Below are 19657 nucleotides of genomic sequence, written 5' to 3'. Positions count from 1 at the left end.
GAGTCCTTAACTTTCACCATCTCTGTCCTGTGCAACCTGACAGAAATGAGCGTTTTGTGAATAGTCTAGTCATCCCTGTGATTGTCTTCATTCTTGTTTAGATTCATAGTGAGGCCCAATGACCCTCCTGATGTTGTTGAACTCCCAGTTTTTATAAACCCCAGCCAGCATGGCTAATGGTAAAGGATTGTGGGAGTTGTAGTCCAATAATCTCTGGAGGTCCAGAGCTTCCCCACCTCTGCATTAGAAAACCCATTACCCTAGTGCTAAGTGAAACCATAGGAATTTTGTCTCTTGCAGACATTGGGAATTACTCAGGGCAGTTTTCTTTAATGTGTTGTCCATTTAGCCAAGGAACAAGAAGCTATCGTTACTTTGACCAAAGCTTTTTGCACCTTTTCCAGTGACTCTGTGTGAAATCTGTATTTGGGTCTTGAAATATATTCTACTGCAAGAATATCGTTTCTGCCAGCCATTTGCAAAACAGTGTCCCAGTTTACATGTAACGATCCCAGTCTGATAAACCAAGTTTTATTAACCTGTGAAGGAGTTGTCTGCCCTTATACTGAGACCTTGTCTCTCTGCTTCCCTTCTTCCTTGGCGCACTCAGCTTAAGCCTTAAGCAAAGGTCTCTTAGTTTCTTAAACCACAGTTTCCTGTGCCATGTGAATTGGGAAACTGGTTTAAGAAACTAAGATAGTGTCACTGAAGCTGGGCAAGCTTGTTCTGAGGTCAATGCAGCACAGCTTATCAGACCAGGATTATTACGTCTGAACCTGTTGGAAATAAAGAGCTTTTAGTGATTGACAAAGGAAGCTGCCTTTTACCAAGTCGGACCATTGGACCATCATGCTCAGTATAGTCTACACTGACTGGCAGGGTTTCAAATGGGTGTCTTTCCTAACTCTGTTTGGAAGTGCTTAGGGACTGAGCTTGAGACCTGTTGCATGCAACACATGCACACTATGAGCTATGGCTTTTCCCTGTTCTTGTGGAATTTGGACAGAACAAATACTTGCATGGGAAATGGTGCAAAACAAATGACCGCTAAAATATGTAACGTTGCTAATATGTGGATTACAGAGCTCATAAGGTTTTTAAATTATTGGATTTACATTAACTGCGCTTCTGGGTTTCTGAAAGGACAGATCCTGAAGCTGAGGCTCCAATACTTTGGCCACCTCATGAGAAGAGAAGACTCCCTGGAAAAGACCCTCATGTTGGGAAAGATTGAGGGCACAAGGAGAAGGGGACAACAGAAGACGAGATGGTTGGACAGTGTTCTCAAAGCTACCAACATGAGTCTGACCAAACTGCGGGAGGCAGTGGAAGACAGGAGTGCCTGGTGTGCTCTGGTCCATGGGGTCACGAAGAGTCGGACACGACTAAACGACTAAACAACAACAACATTATGGGCAGGTAGCATAAGCCTGCCTGGCGTTACATAGCAAGATATAGGAGTGGTTGTGCAGTAAGTACATCTGATGATTCAGTCTCCTGCCAACTCAACTTCATTACCTATAAGCAACAGGTGCTTCTGTAGCTTTCATCCAAAGGCTCCAAAACCATTGACGCAGTCTTTGCCAACAAGGTGTCACTCAAAGACTGAAGTGTCCAGGTACTGCAGACAGTTTAATTTATTGAAAATCATTCACAGACTTTAGAACTCTGGTCTCCCGAGTTCTTTAGTACTCAGCTTTCAGGTCCAAGGCTCCCCATACCCTGCTAGAATATCAGGACAGCTAAATCAGGACAGCCACAACATCTTTGTCTGAAGATGAGCTAGTCAAAAACTAATCAGGTGGATTAAGATTGAGGAAAAGGTAGGAAGAGTGGGCAGGGCAGAACAGGAGAGTATGGAATCGTGAAATGCAATGTGTCATAGCTAGTGCTACAATATACAGTGGAACCTCGGTTTATGAACACCTCAGTTTATGAATTTTCAGTTTATGAACGCCGCGGACCCATCTGGAACGGATTAATTCACTTTCCATTACTTTTAATGGGAAAGTTTGCTTCAGTTTATGAACGCTTCAGTTTATGAACAGACTTCCGGAACCAATTACACCCATGTTTCAGTTTATGAACGCTTCAGTTTAAGTACTTCGCAGACCCGTCTGGAACGGATTAATCCACTTTCCATTACTTTCAATGGAAAAGTTTGCTTCAGTTTATGAACGGTTACTCCGCGGACCGTCTGGAACGGATTAATCCACTTTCCATTACTTTCAATGGGAAAGTTCGCTTCAGTTTATGAACGCTTCAGTTTATGAACAGACTTCCGGAACCAATTGTGTTCATAAACCGAGGTACCACTGTATTTGGCTTTAAGGCACCCCACTATCGAATGCTCCTACCAGGCAAATTTGGCTTGCAGCAACTTTTTTAAAAAATCACTGTCCAACGCCTTTAATAGTTGATGTAGCTACTTACTGTTGTCACGTTTCCTTCTCTTTCTGTATTGTGAATTTTAGAGGGCCTTTTGCAGCTGTGGCCTTAAAAATGTATTGTTTTGCTTTTTTATATGTTAATAGGCTTGGATATGTTTTATATAGGAACAATATGATGATGTACCTGCAGTTAGCGAAATTTCACGCCTTCATTAGCCTTTGTAGTCCTGTTCAGACATACTGTTTTCCAAGCTTTTAATTGTGGTGAAGAAACCAGAAGTGTCTTACAGAATTGTGTTGCCCATCCTCTTTTCTCTCTTGAACAAATCACCCTCTTCCCTTTTCTGTGTTATACTGTAGATGGCATGGCATTACATCTGCTCTGAGATTAATGCAAATTGGCCAAACATAGTTAATGTTAGTGTAGACATAATGAAACTTTGGTTAACACTGAAAGATATTGTGTGAGTTAGAGGATATTCTTAGTCTCATAACAGTAGTTGACAGGTATAGAATTTTTACATATGCACCAGACCCTTTTGCTAGATGTCACATGCTTAATGCTGTTTATTTAATGGCGAATATAGCTTGATTTTTTATTTATTAAGTTTGTATAGCACCCTTCAGCCGTAGATCTCAGGGCAGTTCACAACAATTTTATAAGTATTGTTAAATGTTCTCTTTTTAATATATTTCTATCATTGAATTCCTATTTTTAAATTAATATCCCGAATATACCGTAAGTTGGGATGGGGACGGGCGATAGATGAATCCTTTAAATTAGCATTACTTTTGGCAGACCTGTGTCAACAATCTGCTACCTCTGTAAAAAACACTTATTCCTTTTTGGACAGCTCCAGTGCTGAAAACTGTCTGAAGAGAATGATTTAATAGCATGGAAAGACAATTGGAAAGTGCAATTGTGCATTTCATTAGAAATTGGTTAGTCATGGTGTTCTTGAATAAAGAACCAACATAAATGATGCTGTTGCTGGTGTAATTTAATAATGCAGTGTTCTGTTCTGCAGGATAAAAAAGAACATGCTGTTAAGTTGTCCCTATTTTGTATACTTGCATGTTCCAGAATTATATAGATTTTGCTTAATTCAGTGTATAGTTGGTTTGGTCAATTACTTTGTGTTCTTAAAAAAATTCTAACTACTGCAGACTGGTTTAGCACTTTGTAGCACAGAACAGGTGGAAGTTCTGCTGGAAGTATCCCAAATTCTCTCCATCAGTGCTTTGTAAAGTCCATTCACACCAAATACTCAGTTACAAGTATCTAAAAAACATCAGCTTTACAGTGTTGGGGTGTACCTCCACCGACATGAACCCTTTCTAGATTTTAGGTACGCTAAGAGGCTCTCTTGCAAGAGTCAACTTCTGTGAATACCAGATATAACACAACCTTTTCTACAGTTGCCCTGGACCTGTGGAACTTACTTCCTCATTGAGTTCCGATTTACATAGTGTTTCGTAAGCAAACTGAAATGGTCTTCTTACATTGGACATTTGGGGAGGTAATCTTGCTGCACAGTTCTGAATTAATACTTCTTTTCAGAAGTTTTAGTTGATAACTTATGCTAGTAATGTGCATTGCACACTGCTGTGGAGATGATTGTTGAAAAGCACAGTGACATTGCTGGACTCAATGGATCTTAAACACTTAGGTATGTGTTTGTATTTATTTGATATCAATGGGATTGAAGCACCCTGTACCTGGATCGTTCCCATAATGCAGGGGAGTCCAGGATGCACAGTTTATCCAAGTTTGGAGGAGGGCTTCCATTTACATGCAGCTTCTCTCCTTACTCCTGCCCAGGAATATTAAAAAAGACCCTTGGGAGAGGCTTTAATATGTCCCACACCCCTGAATGTCCTTTAGCTACCCACCACCAAGAGAAGTATTTCACCTGTGGAAGAAGAAGCTCCATTAATTTGTGAAAGCCCCAGTTCCCAAGGTCTACCTTTCTCAGTCTTGATGCACTGCAGTGCATGGCGGGATGATATTGCTGCTACCATAACCCTTCCAAACTCTCTCCCCCACCCCTTTAAAGGAAAGGGTAAAGCTTTGTGGGCTGGAGGTTGCGGACATGGCTTGCAGTGGTGGCAGAGTATGAGAGAGAGGAGGTGAGGTGGGAGGTGTCATGTGGTTGGCTCTGGATATTTCCGTAGTATTTTCTTATTTTTGACGAGAGGGTGAACCTTGGAAAATCTGGATCCAAACAGAGGAGACCCCTTGTATGAGTCATTTAGTTAACGCCCAGCATATTTGGCAGCATATTTGTTTTGCTTTTGGAGATGGGTTGGGGAGATCAAGGGTATTTTCACCACATAGAATAGCAGTGGCAGAAGTTCCAGAGAGCTAGGAAGAGTTCACTTTCTATTGGCACTGAGTGCTGCGTATTGAATTTTTGAACTCTTTTACTGAGCATCATTTGATCAAAAGGTTGGCTATTAGTCTTTAAATAAGCTAGGCAGGATTGGAAACCAGCCACTGTTAAATTTGTCCATAGAGCTGCCTCATATTTCAGCACTAACCTACTAGCCATAGTCGAAGCAGAAGTATGTCCAGTAGCTGCATATTGGCAAGTGAATCAGCTGCTGGAAAAGGAATGGGAGGATTCTGTCTGTGCCCTACATAGAAACAAAGTGTGCTGGCAGAAGAGTCAAGCCCCCTCCTCCATGTCCAGCATGCAAAACAAGTGTGCTGGTAGAAGACCAGCTGGTAATATACTCAGAGGGCTGCTGAAAGAGGGATGTAACTCTCGGTCCCTCCTATGTGAGCCTTCACAGACTGGTAAGCATTTCTGTAGGCTAGCCACTCTCATGGGCATATTTACAAGCAGACTATGGATTCTCAGAACACTGTGCTCCTTTGAGAGGAAGGGCAGGATAGAAATTTTATAAATGAAATAAACAAAAAATAAATTAATAAACACTGGCTGGGCACCTTCAGTTTTTTTCAAGATGGATGTGCAGCCATTGGTAGTGCTTGACGTGCATAGCTTGGCTGCTAGAGCACAGACTGATTTGTCACTGTGGAGCTTATCTGAAGGCAGTCTACCTGCTTCTGGCAAGTGGGAAATTATGGTACATGCCTGTGAGCTATTTAAGATGCAACACTTCTCAGCCCTTTTATTTATTGATTCTCTCTCTGCCTTTGCTTATCTGGGTCTGCCTACTGAATGCAGCTAGATCTTTGTCACTGCCTTGGATCAGGCCAACGGGCTTCATCTTAATGCAAGCTTTGGCAAAAAAAGAAGTGCAGTTTTTCTTACATTTTGAGAATCCTGCAAGTCATTCCAGCTCCTCTGGCAGCTTGCGAACTCCCATCTAGTTTTCTCTTGCAGGTAGCAGAGTGACTAAAGCAGAGCAGACTCTGTGTGTGGGTGGTACTTAAGCTTGCTTCGTGCTCCTTGCCTTTGTCAGGGCTTTAAATCTGCAGAACTCATGCGCTGCTATCCTAATTGCTGCAGAAGGCTCTACCCAGCTTCCCCTCAGCATTTCTGTGTTTGGGGAACCATCTCAAGCTTGTTTGCTTCCTTCTACCCTTCCAAAACACTCCAAGATGTAATTGAATATTAACAGGGTACAGTGCTTTTTGGCATGATTTTAAAAGCAAAAGCCAATGTTCCTGAATGCTTATAATTTTTGCAGCCTTACAAATAATTCCAGGAAAAAAAATACTAGTCCATGCATTTTTAATAGACTTTGTGCATGCTTGTGCAATTTGCTTGCAATCTTAACTTCTTATGTAAAGCCTGGTTGCTTGAAGGTAATTTATGGTCATCATGGAGGACTAAGCAAGTGGTTTTTCCCCCAAGCCTGGTTTGCTGCACCGCAGTCCTCAAGACATTCAGGATACCGGGAAATGAACATTTGCCTTGTATTTTAAGAAAGCCTGATCACTGGTTTCTAATGCATGAGTCAACATGGACCAGGTCCCAAATGTGGTCACTCTAGATTAAGGGTAGCTAACACATTGCCCTTCAGAGGTTATTGGACTCCATCTCTACTTAGCACCAGCCAGCGTAGCTGGTAGTCAGGGACTGTGGAAGTTGTAGTCCAACAATGTCTGGAGGGTACTGTATTGGCTGTCTCTGCTTACGTAAAGGATATGTGATAAGGCACAAAAAGATCCTTTGAGATACTAGAAAACTGTATGCAAACCTCGGTAGATATACCTTCTCTCGTTGACAGTGAAAATGCACTGTGTGCAATTCAGTTTGTTTAAAATATAGGGGTTCAAAGGAAATAAAAAAGGGTTTTAAGAGATTAAAAGGTTTTGAAGGTTACAAGTAATTAAAAAGCTTTTTAAAAAGTTTTAAAATGTGGAGATATAGCTGACAGGAAACCAGGACGGTGGCTGCAAGGCTGTTAGGCTTTGTTAAAACAAATTTACGATGCTAGCTTCACAAAATTCTATGGTGCAAATTCCTAGGGTCGCTGGAACACATAAAACATTGCCTTCAATAAGAGGAAATTTTAAAAGAACAAAAGAGGGGGAGAGAAGCTAGCAAAGCAAACCCCCATCATGTTATTGAAAGGGAATACGTGGAGCTCTGATAAGTACGTCTTACCTCAGCGCCATCTTGCCCCTCCTTACCCTTATACATCAACTGTATGCATCAACTCAGTGGCTAAACCAGAGAGTTGCATATGCATTTCCCTTTTGCTTTCAAAGATAGCCACGGTGAGCATTGTGTGTTTTCACTAACCATGGTTAATACAAAATCACAGTTTACAAACCAGGTTTCCAAACTGGCTTTTTCCTGATTGTGCCAGTGCATATGTCAAGCTAACCATAGCTATTTCCAAAAACTGAAACATGAGAGTGGAGGAGTGAAAGGAAGTTGCACAGGAGCCATCAAGTGCATAGAGGGACAGTAAGGCATGTAAAATAGCTTTATGCATGTGGAAAAGATTCTGATCCTGTAGTTCAAATTTCTGTACACAAGTGAGAAGCATTTTTCTCTTTGCCTGGCAAGGAGCTCACAAGGCAGGATGGGTTGATGCTGGAGCCTGCAGCACCATGGATAGCTCCCACTGAGCCGCTCAGAGGTATACCGAAGCCTTATGAGCCTCTGTATGCAATTCACTCTCCCAGTCTCCACCCCAACAATGGAAACTCCAGAGGCAGGCACCGCATAACAGTATAAGAAGAGCCTACTGGATCAGGCCAAAGGCCCATCTAGTCTAGCATCTTGCTCTCACAGTGGCCAGCCAGATACTGGCGGGGAACATGAAAGCAGGAGCTGAGTGCAACACTCTCCATCACTTGTAACTCCCAGGTACAGTACTGGCATTCAGAGACATACTGCTTCCAAAGGTGGAGGGGGGACGGAGCCATTGTGGCTAGTAGGCTTTGATAGCTTTATCCTCCACGAATTTGTCTGATCTTTTTTAGAAAGCCTTCCAAGTGAAGGTGCCAGGATGGCGCCTGACATCTCCTCCATCTGGAGGTGCATGCCTGGGGATCCTTGAATCTGGCCTGTTTTCACACACTAACAGCACACCCTGTAGAATTCTATCCGTTATATTTCATCTCCACAACCAGAACAAATTTCAGAAACCAAAAAGTCACATTGAAAATTACGACTTTCGAGCCACCTGGCCCCCAGATGGCAACTAGACATTCCGTTTTGGCAACTGTAACCCTAGTTTAAGGAGCCACTTGACACCTAGCTTATATATCTGAGTTTCTAACACTGCTTTCAAGTGCTTCAGTGCCTGGCGTGGGTTTCTGTGGGGGGGAGCCTGGCTCTTTGGCCTCAGAAACTGAGAGGTTTCTGCCTTTGGCTGAGTGGGCTTAGGCTCAGTGTCAGGAGCTCTTCCCAGTAGCCTCAGTCTTGGCCAGCTTCCCCATCCCAACTCCAAACTTGAGGATGGTAGCTTGACAGGATACGTGTTTCGGCAGCTAGAACAACTGGATCATGGCCAAACTCCTGTTCTGTTCTTTTCTTTTACTGTTGTCGATCTTTTGGTCCACTGAACTTTGCACAATATATGATTGAAAGAGAATGGCTGTAACTCAGTGGTAGAGCACACAAGTTGCATGCAGAAAGGTCCCTGCTTCAATCCCTGCCATCTCTGGGTAAGACTGGGAGAGACCCCCATCCGGAATCCCGGAGAGGCACTGGCAGTCAGTGTAGACAGTACACAGACCAGTGGTTTGACTCAGTGTAAGACAGCTCCTATTTAAGCATTTAACACAGGATTATGGGCTTTGTTTTTCAAATACCCACATTGTCATCTCTTCATAGCTATGGTACTATTGGAGAAAGCAGTGTGCGTTGGCTACCGGTGCTGTTTCAGATGTTGAGGTTGTGCCGTACCGTGCATGTTATAATTCTGTAGTTGGGAATGAGCAGATGGAAGGAATGTTATTACCCTCCAGGGTGGGAGCCTGCTTTGGTATAGATCTGAGCCCCTCTCACGTGAGAGATGTGAGAGGAGCATTAGCTGGTACTGTGGGGATGGGGGCATGAGGCCATTAGTGCTTCTGAGATTAGGAGAGTATCTTCCATCTGTATGTTTGGAAATGACACTTTGTATGGAAGTTCCAATATTGTTCAGTGTGAGTGGTTTTTGCCTGAGTGGTTGGTAATGTTTCAGGCAGAGAATAGTTGTGTGAAATGGTTGTTGAGTGAGATGGGATGTACGTTGCACTGTCTGAAATGTTATATTACACTGCCTTGCAGTGAGCTCTGATTTTACATATTTTTATAATAGGTGTATGGATAACTTGTATGCATTTTGCTATGTGAATTATTTGACATGCTTTTATTGTGCTGTGTGTGTGTGTGTGTGTGTGTGTGTGTGTGTGTGTGTGTGTGACACATACCTGTATTTATCTATTGCAAACCACTTTGAGATCTTTCAGATGGTAAGTGGCCTATAAATTGAAACAACCACACTGCTCTGGTTTTAATCCATAGAGCGCTGCAACCTAAGGTGGAAATAGTGGTAATGTTGCCCTTGTGCACATAGATGTTCTGCCAGGGTAGTTCTGCAATCCTTCTTCCTTTTGAGAGCTCTAGGCTGTTGGCTCCAAAGACAGAACTGTTGTGCTACCTTAGTATACAGTTCTCCCGGATAAATATGCTGGAAACAGCATTGCACTGTTACGGCTACTATGTGCTGCTCTTCCGTCTTAGCCATTGGGGGAGCAGTGGGATGCTTTAACCCTCAAATGGAGGGCCACAGGCAAGAGCTTAATTTCAAGGTTGATGAATGATTGTTAGAATGGGACAGGGGTCAGCAAACTTTTTCAGCAGGGGGCCGGTCCACTGTCCCTCAGACCTTGTGGGGGGCCGGACTATATTTTTTTTGGGGGGGAAATGAACGAATTCCTATGCCCCACAAATAACTCAGATACACATTTTAAATAAAAGGACACATTCTACTCATGTAAAAACACCAGACAGGCCCCACAAAGAACCCAAAGATGCTTTTAAATAAAAGGACACCTTCTACGAATGTAAAAACATGCTGATTCCCGGACTGTCCGGGGGCCGGATTTAGAAGGCGATTGGGCCGCATCCGGCCCCCGGGCCTTAGTTTGGGGACCCCTGGAATGGGATGTGCTGGCTATCTAGCAACACCTTTGCTAGTGCCTTTGAGAGATAAAAGTATGAAAGGGGTGTTAACCTACTTGCTCATCTTGTTTTAATATCACGCATCAGTGAAGCAGTGTGCTCAAAATCTATGGCTTCTTTTAAAAAATAAAAATAAAAAGCAATTCATCATACAACAGTTCTTCTTTTCTTTTCTTTTTGTTTACCTTTTTACTCTCTGAACTTCCCAAAGAGAGGATATTGCAACTGGGAAAGGATATCATTGTTTAGCTCTGATGGTCAGGAGCTTAGACGTTTGTAGCATCTTATCTCCTTTTCTTTAGAAACATCTTTACTGTAATGAGATTTACCCAGAAATATGGTCGCTGCAGGTAAGTTGTATATTAAAGATAATATACGTAATAACTTGGAAAAGAACATGTAGTGGAAGAACGTCAGTGGAAACAGACTTTTCTCATATACTGAAAATAACAATGCTGTAGTTTAATAAGACCCAAGTTATACATAAGAAGAGTCCTGCTGGATTAGACCAAAGGCCCATCTAGTCCATCATCCTGTATTTGCAGCAGCAAACCTTTGGGAATCGTGGAAGCAGGGCTCCTCTCTCCATAAAATATTTTATTAATTCACAGGTGATAAATTATCTTCATGGAGAAAATGGAGGCAGTAGAATATGTACAAGCCAGACTTTTGCATACGGATCAGTGTGCGGCATTGCTTTTCAGTGGTACCTCGGGTTACAAACACTTCAGGTTACAAACACTTTGGATTACAGACTCCGCTAACCCAGAAATAGTACCTCAGGTTAAGAATTTTACCTCAGGATGAGAACAGAAATTGCGCGGTGGCGGCAGCAGGAGGCCCCATTAGCTAAAATGGTGCCTCAGGTTAAGAACGGTTTAAGGTTAAGAACGGACCTCCGGAATGAATTAAGTTCTTAACCAGAGGTACCACTGTACATTCAAATGAGCAACTGCTTTTTTCCTGAAATGTTCACCAGTGGCTTATTTATGGGGTGGGGCTGCAAAGAAGAGCAAGTAAGTTGTAGCCAGATATCATTGGGCATAGTATCAGTGATGAGGGACCTCAAACCCAGAGATTGAATGCATCACCTGATCATTGGCCATGCTAGCTGAGGCTGATGGGAGTTGGAGTCTAACAACATCCAGAGGGCACCAGGTTAGGGGGAGCTGCTGTAAGCGATGCTGTTCAGACTCTGCAGATCCTCAGATTGTGGTGTTGGGTATCACAAAACTAGAACTTGGCCGTTTAAATTTGGAGCTTGGGTCTGGAAATTCCAAGCATTATCTGTAAGCTATGCCCCTCAATGGCCCTGCTTTGCACCCTCCCCAAGGTTTTTTGCCCAGCTGGCATGCATCTTGATGTCACACACCTCTCGCTCCCCTGGATGGAGAATGGAGAGACTTGTGGCATGTAGGTAAGTGATAAAAACTCAGACTTTTCTATCACTTAAATGTTGTCTACCGTACAATGATAAGAGGCAGAACTGTTGCTCCACCCGCAGTTGCCACTGCCATGTTACCCCCAGAAGATTGCCTATGGGGAAATGAGGCCCTTGGGCTCATAAAGGTTTCCTACCCCTGGGCTGTATGGTTGCTCCTTCAGGGTTGAGGGTGCTGACTATCTGTTGCCAGGTGCCCCTGGTGTGCCTCACCGCAGATTTGCTGGATTCCAGTAGATGCATGTCAAGTCGCAATGTTGGATACAATTCCTTCTGAAACTCTGCAACGATAGTTTGGTAGATGGGAAGAGAAAGATCCTCAACAGAGAAAGGAGGGTTCTGTTGCTAATCAAAATAACATGCAAAGGGCGCTATCCAGCAAACTCATTCCTTTATGCACATTCCACTTGTGCCGTTGAACTTCTCCACCTCTCCTCCCCCTTTGTGTTCCCTAAATCTATTCTGGGGTTCCCCCCAACTTTCAGAGCAGATCTGGTGAGGGAGGGGGAGTTCCACTGATGGAACCAGTATTTGAATATCACCCAAAATAATTTACGAAGTAGTTGATGTTTAGGTTTATAATTGCAAACCGAACCTTCAGAGCCATTAGCCCAGGCCTGTGGAACACCTTGCCAAAAGAGATTTAGCAGACACCTTCTGTGCCAACTTTTAAATGCCACCGAACCTATGCAAGCAATTTAGAGTACAACACCCCCCGAACACAGACAATGGTCTATTGCTGTTTGTTTAACATTTCCTTTTTGCTTTTAACTTCGTAAGTTAAAGCAACCCCAATCTAAAAATTCATAAGTCGAAAAAACCCTATCTAAAACCGCCACGGTTTCCATTTGGATGTCGAGAAATTCATAAGCGTGCGGCCATTTGCCCCATTCGTAAGTTGAAAATTCGGTTGTCGAGTCGTTCGTAAGTTGAGGTACCACTGCAATTAATTTGTTAGCCTTTAAAGGAACCATCAGTCTGTGGGTTGTTTTTGTTGTTGGTTTTTTTTTTTTTTGGTGCAGCAGACTGACATACATGCACCAGGTTACAGTACTGAAACATAAATTAATGGCTGTGTTGAAACAATAGTCTTGTTGATATTTCTATTTCTAGTGATGATTTGGGGCGGGGAGGTTGGAACCAGGTTGAAAAGAAAATACACATGTGTCGAGTGCAGTACTTGAAAAATTAAAAATAATGGAATCCTTTTTGACACATTTCTTTTTAGGCATACGGCTCCGGATGCGATATTGTTATCCTGGCAAATGACTTTGAATGTGTGCAAATTATTCCTGGTGCTAAGCATGGAAACATACAAGTCAGCTGCGTGGAGTGCTCCCAGCAAGGAAGGGTAAGGATTTCAGAGCACTGGTTCTCAAACATTCCGCCCATGGGACCCTTGAAAACTGCTGAGGATCTTGGCAGACCACTTTATGATTTTTCTCTGCCTCTTGTAGCAATTTTAATTCACTGTGCTGGATGCTGGATGCTTTTAACAGTAGCTTTGTTGCTTATTTTTTCCCCTTGTATGTTATTTGATTGCATTGCAATTTGAATTCCAAAGAATTCTATGAAATTCTATGCTGCAGACCACCTGAATGTAGCTCGCAGACTCTGGGTGGTCCATAGACCAGAGTTTGGGAATCCCTGGTTTTTAGAACTTTTGAGCAGTGGGAGACAGGAAAGTGTTCTTTTTTTTAAGAAAGAAAGAAATCATTTTAAATACAGGAATTAAAACTTTAAGGCTGCACCCTGCCTTAAGAAGTTTTAATTGGCAGGGTGCCAATTAATGAATTAATTAACAGTTAAATAAATTACTCCGCTTTATGAATTGAGCACAATTTGGCTTTTTATGATATGCTACTGGCAGTCATTCTGGAAATTACACATGTAAAGAATTGTTGCTCTTTCTTCCTTCCTTTCTTTTTGAATGCACAGAATGTGGTTCATTGTAGCATATCCCTTGAAATCTAGTGTCTGGTACAACAGCTAAGCGATGTTCGTATAAATTTACTTTTTCTCTGAATCTCTCCTTGTACATAACACTCTGATGAATGCATTGCTATCTATAAATAGAAAAGTATTCACAGCAATTTTTTTTAAGACTAACTTCTTAACTCAATCTGTTCTAGATTGCAGCCTCTTATGGAAATGCCGTGTGCATTTTTGAGCCCCTTGGGGTGAATTCTCATAAGAGAAATTGTGTAAGTATTTATTATGTGATATAAAATCCACATTTTTTGTTTGTTTATCTTGCAGCAGGTAACATCATTCCTAGCAGTTAGCAGAAGACAGGGAGGCCAACCGTAGGTGGTGGAGTCAGAGCCAATGAATGCTAGTTTTGCACCTATCCTACATCTCTGCTGAGTTCAGTAAGGAGGGTGCTGGGCCTTAGTTTGCCTACCCATGGCTGAGACTAAGGAGGAGGAGGAAGCTGACAGGCAGGGGAACACCATGGGCTGGCTACAAGGAAGGAAGGAGACAGGCAGGTGAGGGCTGGTTGAGGGCAGACTGAATTTGGTGGGGCAGCCTCCATAGCCGTCTCCTGGAACTGATAGGCAAGCCTCCCCAGCCCTTCCTCTCTCTACCATCATGTCATAGTCTCTGGCAGTTTCACCTAGAAATGTGGGCATGGTCGGAGGAAAATGGTGCCACGGGCCAAATTGGACTTCGCCCCCCGGGGGCACGATTAACCCGCAGACAGGAGGTTCCCCACTTGTGCTGTAAAGCAGTGTTTCCCAACCAGTGTGCCTCCAGATGTTTTGGGACTACAACTCCCATCATTCCTGACCACTGGTCTTGCTAGCTAGGGATGATGGGAGTTGTAGTCCCAAAACATCTGGAGGCACACTGGTTGGGAAACACTGCTGTAAAGGATGTATAAAGTTTTATTTCCATTGTTTGGTGGTCTTAACATGTCTCCTCATTGAATAGATAGAATGTATTTATGATTATTTATTTATTTATTTTAAAAAGAAATATATTGTTTTGTACAGTACATGAGAAGAACCCCTTTCCCTGTTGCAGATCTTCAGTTTTGCTCTTTGTCATCATGAAGGCATGGCACACAAAATGACTTCCCTCCTCTCCTTTAATGAATCAGCTATTCATGCAGAACAGCAGGAGTGCAAGCAAATTTGTCGCCTGGCTTTCTGCCACAGCCATAGCTGTGATCTGTTATTTGAAAAGTGCATAATTTGGGGCGTTATTGGTTTTAATTGTCACCCTTGAAGAATGCTGTTTGACAGCAAAAATACCTGCTTAATCACGTCAAATGAATTTTTTTTAAAAAAACAACAACCCATGAAATGTCAGTTTATAGCTATGTGAAGAAATGATTGCTCCTGTCCTACATGGTGTGTTTTTTTGCCCCCTAAGAATTAACTCTGTAATGTTTGCGCTGCAGCAACTGAAGTGTCAATGGCTGAAGACAGGGCAGTTTTTCCTCAGTTCTATGACCTTCAACCTAGCATGGGATCCTCAAGGTAATACGAAGTCGACGTTAAGTCAGTTCCCACTTCCTAATACGGTTTGTGGCTATGCAGCATGTTACTGTGAGGGATCTTCAGGGGGAATCTTTTGTGATTTCCTCTAATATTATCAAGGTACTTTTGCCTCCCTCCATTGTGTTATTCCGTTTGTTAGGAAAGAAGTTGAAAATAAAAGTGCCAATATCACAATGCTGTCATACAAAACAACAGTAAGACTGCATTTGGAATACTTTGCACAGTCGCTTCACTTTGAAGCAGATATTGTAGAGCTGGAAAAAGTTTAGAAAAGAGCAGCAAGATTGATCCAGGGAATGGAGTGATTCCCCACGAAAATAGTTTGCAACATTTGGGACTTTTTAGTTTAGAGGCATGCCAAATATAGAAACCAAGATATGAAAACCAGGAGCTAAATAGCACCTTAAACCTAGGTTATGGGCCAACAACAGAATGTATAGGCACACTTTTTTATAACAAAAATACAAAGCTGAAAATGAACTGCAGCTAAAAATCTTAAGTTCATTTTTCACATGGTCTAGTTCTCATCTGAAGACTGCGAAAAACAAAGCCAAGCTTCCCCTGCCCACCACCCTTATAGTCAGGGCCGTCTTAAGCGCCTCTGGCGCTGTGGAGCGACGGATCCCTCCGGCGCTGCCCCGCCCCGTTTCCCAGCACGGTGGGCGGGCGGGCGCAGCGCAGTTGGTGGACCGGGCGGGCACAGCTCGCGGCGCCCTCCTGGTGGGCCGGCGCCGTGGTGCCCTGCGCCACCGGGGGTCTACCTAGAGCCGGCCCTGCTTATAGTCTAAAGAGTGTCTCGTCTCTTCATTCTTCAGACTTGACTTACGTTCTTAAGTGTCTTTTTTTGGGGGGGGGGTGTCAGCTCACAAACAGCCCTAGCACATGGAACTGTCTTGAATATAATTATACTGACAGTAACAAAAGAAGATTCTTATGTTAGTGCAATAGTCTTTGTGGAGGAGAATTCTGTCCTCCACGATTCCCCAGCCCATATTTTCATTCACAAATGTTGGAAGAGGCAGTAGAAGGTAAAATGCATGTAGGCCAAATATTGCTGTCTACTTTGCTTAAATATCCATTGCTTCTAGGTAACCGGCTACTGACTGCAACAGATTATTTGCAGTTATGGGCCCCTCCATCTGGTGATATCCTAGAAGAAGAGGAGGAAGATGATCCTGACTTGGAGCTCAAAGATGATAAAATCCATCCTGTTCTAAGCGACTGGAAATGTGTCTGGCATTGCAGGTAAGTTTGTGCAAGAGTATGGTTATGGAGGAAAGGCAGGGATATATTACAGTCCCATCCCTAATCACTCTTAGAACCTGAAATTATTTTTTACATATGCAGCTCCTTAAGAAGCCATATACGCTTTTAAATGAGCTGCATGTTCTTTATGCTCTACGTATACTACTTGAAAGCCCAGTACAGAATAGCAACAAGCTTCTCTGTATATATGCACATTTGTTAGGTGCAAAGTCTCCAGTGCATTCCAAACCATATTGACTTCTTCTTCCAAGGAAGCATAACTGAACACAACAAATCCCTAGTTGGTTCAGACAACTGGGGATTGGATTTGAGCTGTGGGCTTGCATGCTTCCTCTTCTTCCTAATGGATGCAGATTCCCTTCCAGTCTTTTGCTTAGCGCAAACCATTGTTTACAGGGACGTCTGAATCAACAAACTATGCCCTCCAAACTGGAATTAGAAACCACAGGTTGAAGTGGATTTCTAATTTTGGGGTGGGATAAGTGCTGTCATGCTCAAATTGGCTGGTTGTCAAACTGTGGCTTATGCTAAACTGGAAGCGATGCTTCTCAAGGGAGGGGGGGAAAGGTGGGGGGAGGCAAGGGGCTGAAAACCCACAATTTGTTTCTGGTCTATAGGATCATATAAAATGAGGTTCTTAGGAGTATTCAACACTAGTCCTCAGAGTTAGCTTAGCTTCATTGATTTCAGTGGGTCTACTCTGAGAAGAACTTGGTTCAAAACAATCCTCTGTCAGCTGATTACTTCTGTTCCAAAGTGTTTTGCCTAGCCACTGAGTTTTGTTATAGTCAGTAGTCATTTCCCCTTAAGATACAGTCTTCGTTTCATTTCAAACAGTGCTCACAATGCTGTGCCTAACAAAACTGGTATAGAGCCAGAAAATATTGTGCCTCTTTTGTGTATCTGGGAGTTGGCTTCATGTTGCTGCAAAGTCCAGGGTGCAAGCATATTTGGCTCAAGCAGCTCATACTGAATGCTGACATGAGATGATTCTTTTTTACAGAGAATGCGACAACAGTCGCAGATTTGCACTACTTTATTCCAACACTAAAAATATGGGTCATGAGGCCTCTGGGTTGCTAAAGGGAGCACCATTTCATTGCTTCACTGAGAGTGCCACAATACTTGATCCTGCTTCAATAATACAATTGGCTTTTAAAGTTAGTAATGCCATGCAGCAGAGATGTGCGACAGATGTTGCCTGTGGTTGTCTGTGGTCCTCCAGATGTTGGTGGGCTCCAGCTCCCATCAGTCCCAGCCAGAATAGTCTGTGATCAGGTATGGTGGAAATTGTAGTTCGACAGCATACGGCAATTAAAGTATTTTTAGCTAACTTCTCCTGTATGTGCAATGAGATGTCAATGGTCAGAATAACCTTAGGCTGCCATAGCTGCATCCATAAAAAAGTAATTTCCCCTTCAGTGGAGAAATGCATTCTTTTCTCTTGTTTTGCTCTTTAGAACGGCCGTGTCTGTACATCTGATGGAATGGTCCCCAGATGGTGAATATTTTGCCACAGCTGGAAAGGTAAGGATGAGAAGGAGAGTGAATTGCACTTCTGGAGTATGCCAGGAATTGTATTAACTCTGCTCAGTAAAATAGAATTGTTTCCTCGCATATCTAACACGGAATAGCCACTTAACATCTCATGCGCTGGTCTTCAGCTGGTGAGTCAGGACCCAAAATTGGGTCTAGCTGCAGCCTAAGGAATGCCGCACCAGGGGTAGCAAAATGCCTTTGCTGTCCTTTGTCTTAGACTTACTGTCTTTTAAGAGACTTGTCAGGCTCCCATCCCAAACCCAGGGACTCTTACTTGCTAGCGAGGAAGATCTATTCCTTCAGACTCATATTAGTACAGGCTTATCAGCAAGCATAAGGTCCAGAAGTCAGAATACCAAGGTGCGTGAGCAAGGCAAGAGGTTCATAATCCAAAGGAAGAGAGGACGGTGTCCTGACACTTAACCCTACTCTCCTGCCCAGTTTTGAATGACGAGGCAGGGCAAGCTCAAACACGAGACTGTCTCCTCATAGTTCTGCACACCTACGCTCCTTCTGGACAGGTGCATCTGATCCCACCTATGAACCCAGCACCTGGTTCTCAGCAACAAGTCCTGGTCCATCCCTGGGGGCCCACCTTCTAGTTCCCCAATCTGTTCCTTCTCCTTCTTGTGTCTGAGGCTGCCATACCATGCCAAACTCGGATGGAGCCGAAGGGCCCTAACCCCAGGGAAGGAAGAGAAACATAGAAAGCTGTCATATGCTCGGTTAGATTATTTGTCTACCTGGCTCAGTATTGGCTACTTTAATGGGTCTCCTTGGTCTCAGGCCTTTGCCTTTCCATTTATTTATCTGTTGATCACCATAAATATACATGGCATATCTGCTCCTTTTGATTTGAGATGCCAGGGAGATGAACTTAGGATCTTCTGGATGCAAAACATATTTTCCATTCTGTCACTGACCTCAGGACCATGCTGAGAAAGATAGTGGAATGGGAAAGGCATAGCTGCCAAGTTATCCCTTTTTTTAAGGGAAATTCCCTTATGCTGAATAGGCTTCCTCATGAGAAAATTGAAAACTTGGCAGCTATGGGGAAAGGGAGGAGATGAAGTTGCATTTGTACCATATATATATATATATATATATATATATATATATATATATATATATATATATAAAATCTCCATACTTAAGCAGCTTCCATAGTCCAGGTTGTGACTACAGGTGGCCTTTGGGTCTGAAAAGCTTGGGGTGGATACCAGTTTAAACCATTATTCTGACCTCACCATTCTCTCCATGTTGGGTGATTTAATCATGATTAAAAGAATTTTCAAACGTATAGTGGATTATTCATTCAAAGCTTTGGATCCCTGGATTTTCATTTTATTTTTAGCTTCTTGTCTTTTGTTGTCATTCGACGTGATTCTATCTTAGCAGTTTCTCCCCAGGATTAAATAATTTGCTGCAGCTGGTTGTTTTAAATCCACAGGCTTCAGGTTTGTGGGGCTGGGTTTTGATTTTTATTAGAACAACAAGGACTACCGACGGGAACCAAATAATGGCCAGTGACTTTTCAGATCCATTTGCTTACAGCATCCACAAGCAATACACTAGCTGACCTGGATAAGCTGTGCCTTTACTGTATATTGGTTACTACACAGATGCAGGATTCTAAAAGCCCTTTGCATCCTGATCTACTGCAAATCCAGTTATCTGCCAGTAGATGCCACTGAGCTTTCTACCATCCCATGTACTTAAGTATGCCTCGGTTTGAGTATTTTCAGTTTAAGTACTCCACGGACCTGTCTGGAATGGATTAATCCACTTTCCATTACTTTCAATGGGAAAGTTCGCTTCAGGTTAAGTATGCTTCAGGTTAAGTACGGACTTCCGGAACCAATTACACTCATACCTCGGGTTAAGTAGGCTTCAGGTTGAGTACTCCGCGGACCC

At 42.9% G+C, this 19657-nt stretch overlaps 1 protein-coding gene across 6 annotated transcripts in view; it reads left to right on the top strand.

Moving 5' to 3' along the window:
• Window positions 1-19657, top strand: part of DMXL2 (Dmx like 2) — a 100478-nt gene that overhangs the window by 4802 nt on the left and 76019 nt on the right. For all 6 annotated transcript variants that reach the window (XM_035131024.2, XM_035131022.2, XM_060282351.1 and 3 more), the window contains exons 2-6: window positions 12661-12783; window positions 13565-13636; window positions 14839-14917; window positions 16027-16183; window positions 17665-17731. In XM_035131024.2, coding sequence (XP_034986915.2) covers window positions 12661-12783; window positions 13565-13636; window positions 14839-14917; window positions 16027-16183; window positions 17665-17731 — 498 coding nt within the window. The remainder of the gene's footprint in view (window positions 1-12660; window positions 12784-13564; window positions 13637-14838; window positions 14918-16026; window positions 16184-17664; window positions 17732-19657) is intronic.

This window comes from Zootoca vivipara, chromosome 14, assembly GCF_963506605.1.
Source record: "Zootoca vivipara chromosome 14, rZooViv1.1, whole genome shotgun sequence".
NCBI lineage: Eukaryota > Metazoa > Chordata > Lepidosauria > Squamata > Lacertidae > Zootoca > Zootoca vivipara.
Note: the sequence above shows the minus strand (reverse complement) of the source record. Positions and strands in the feature narration are given on the sequence as shown.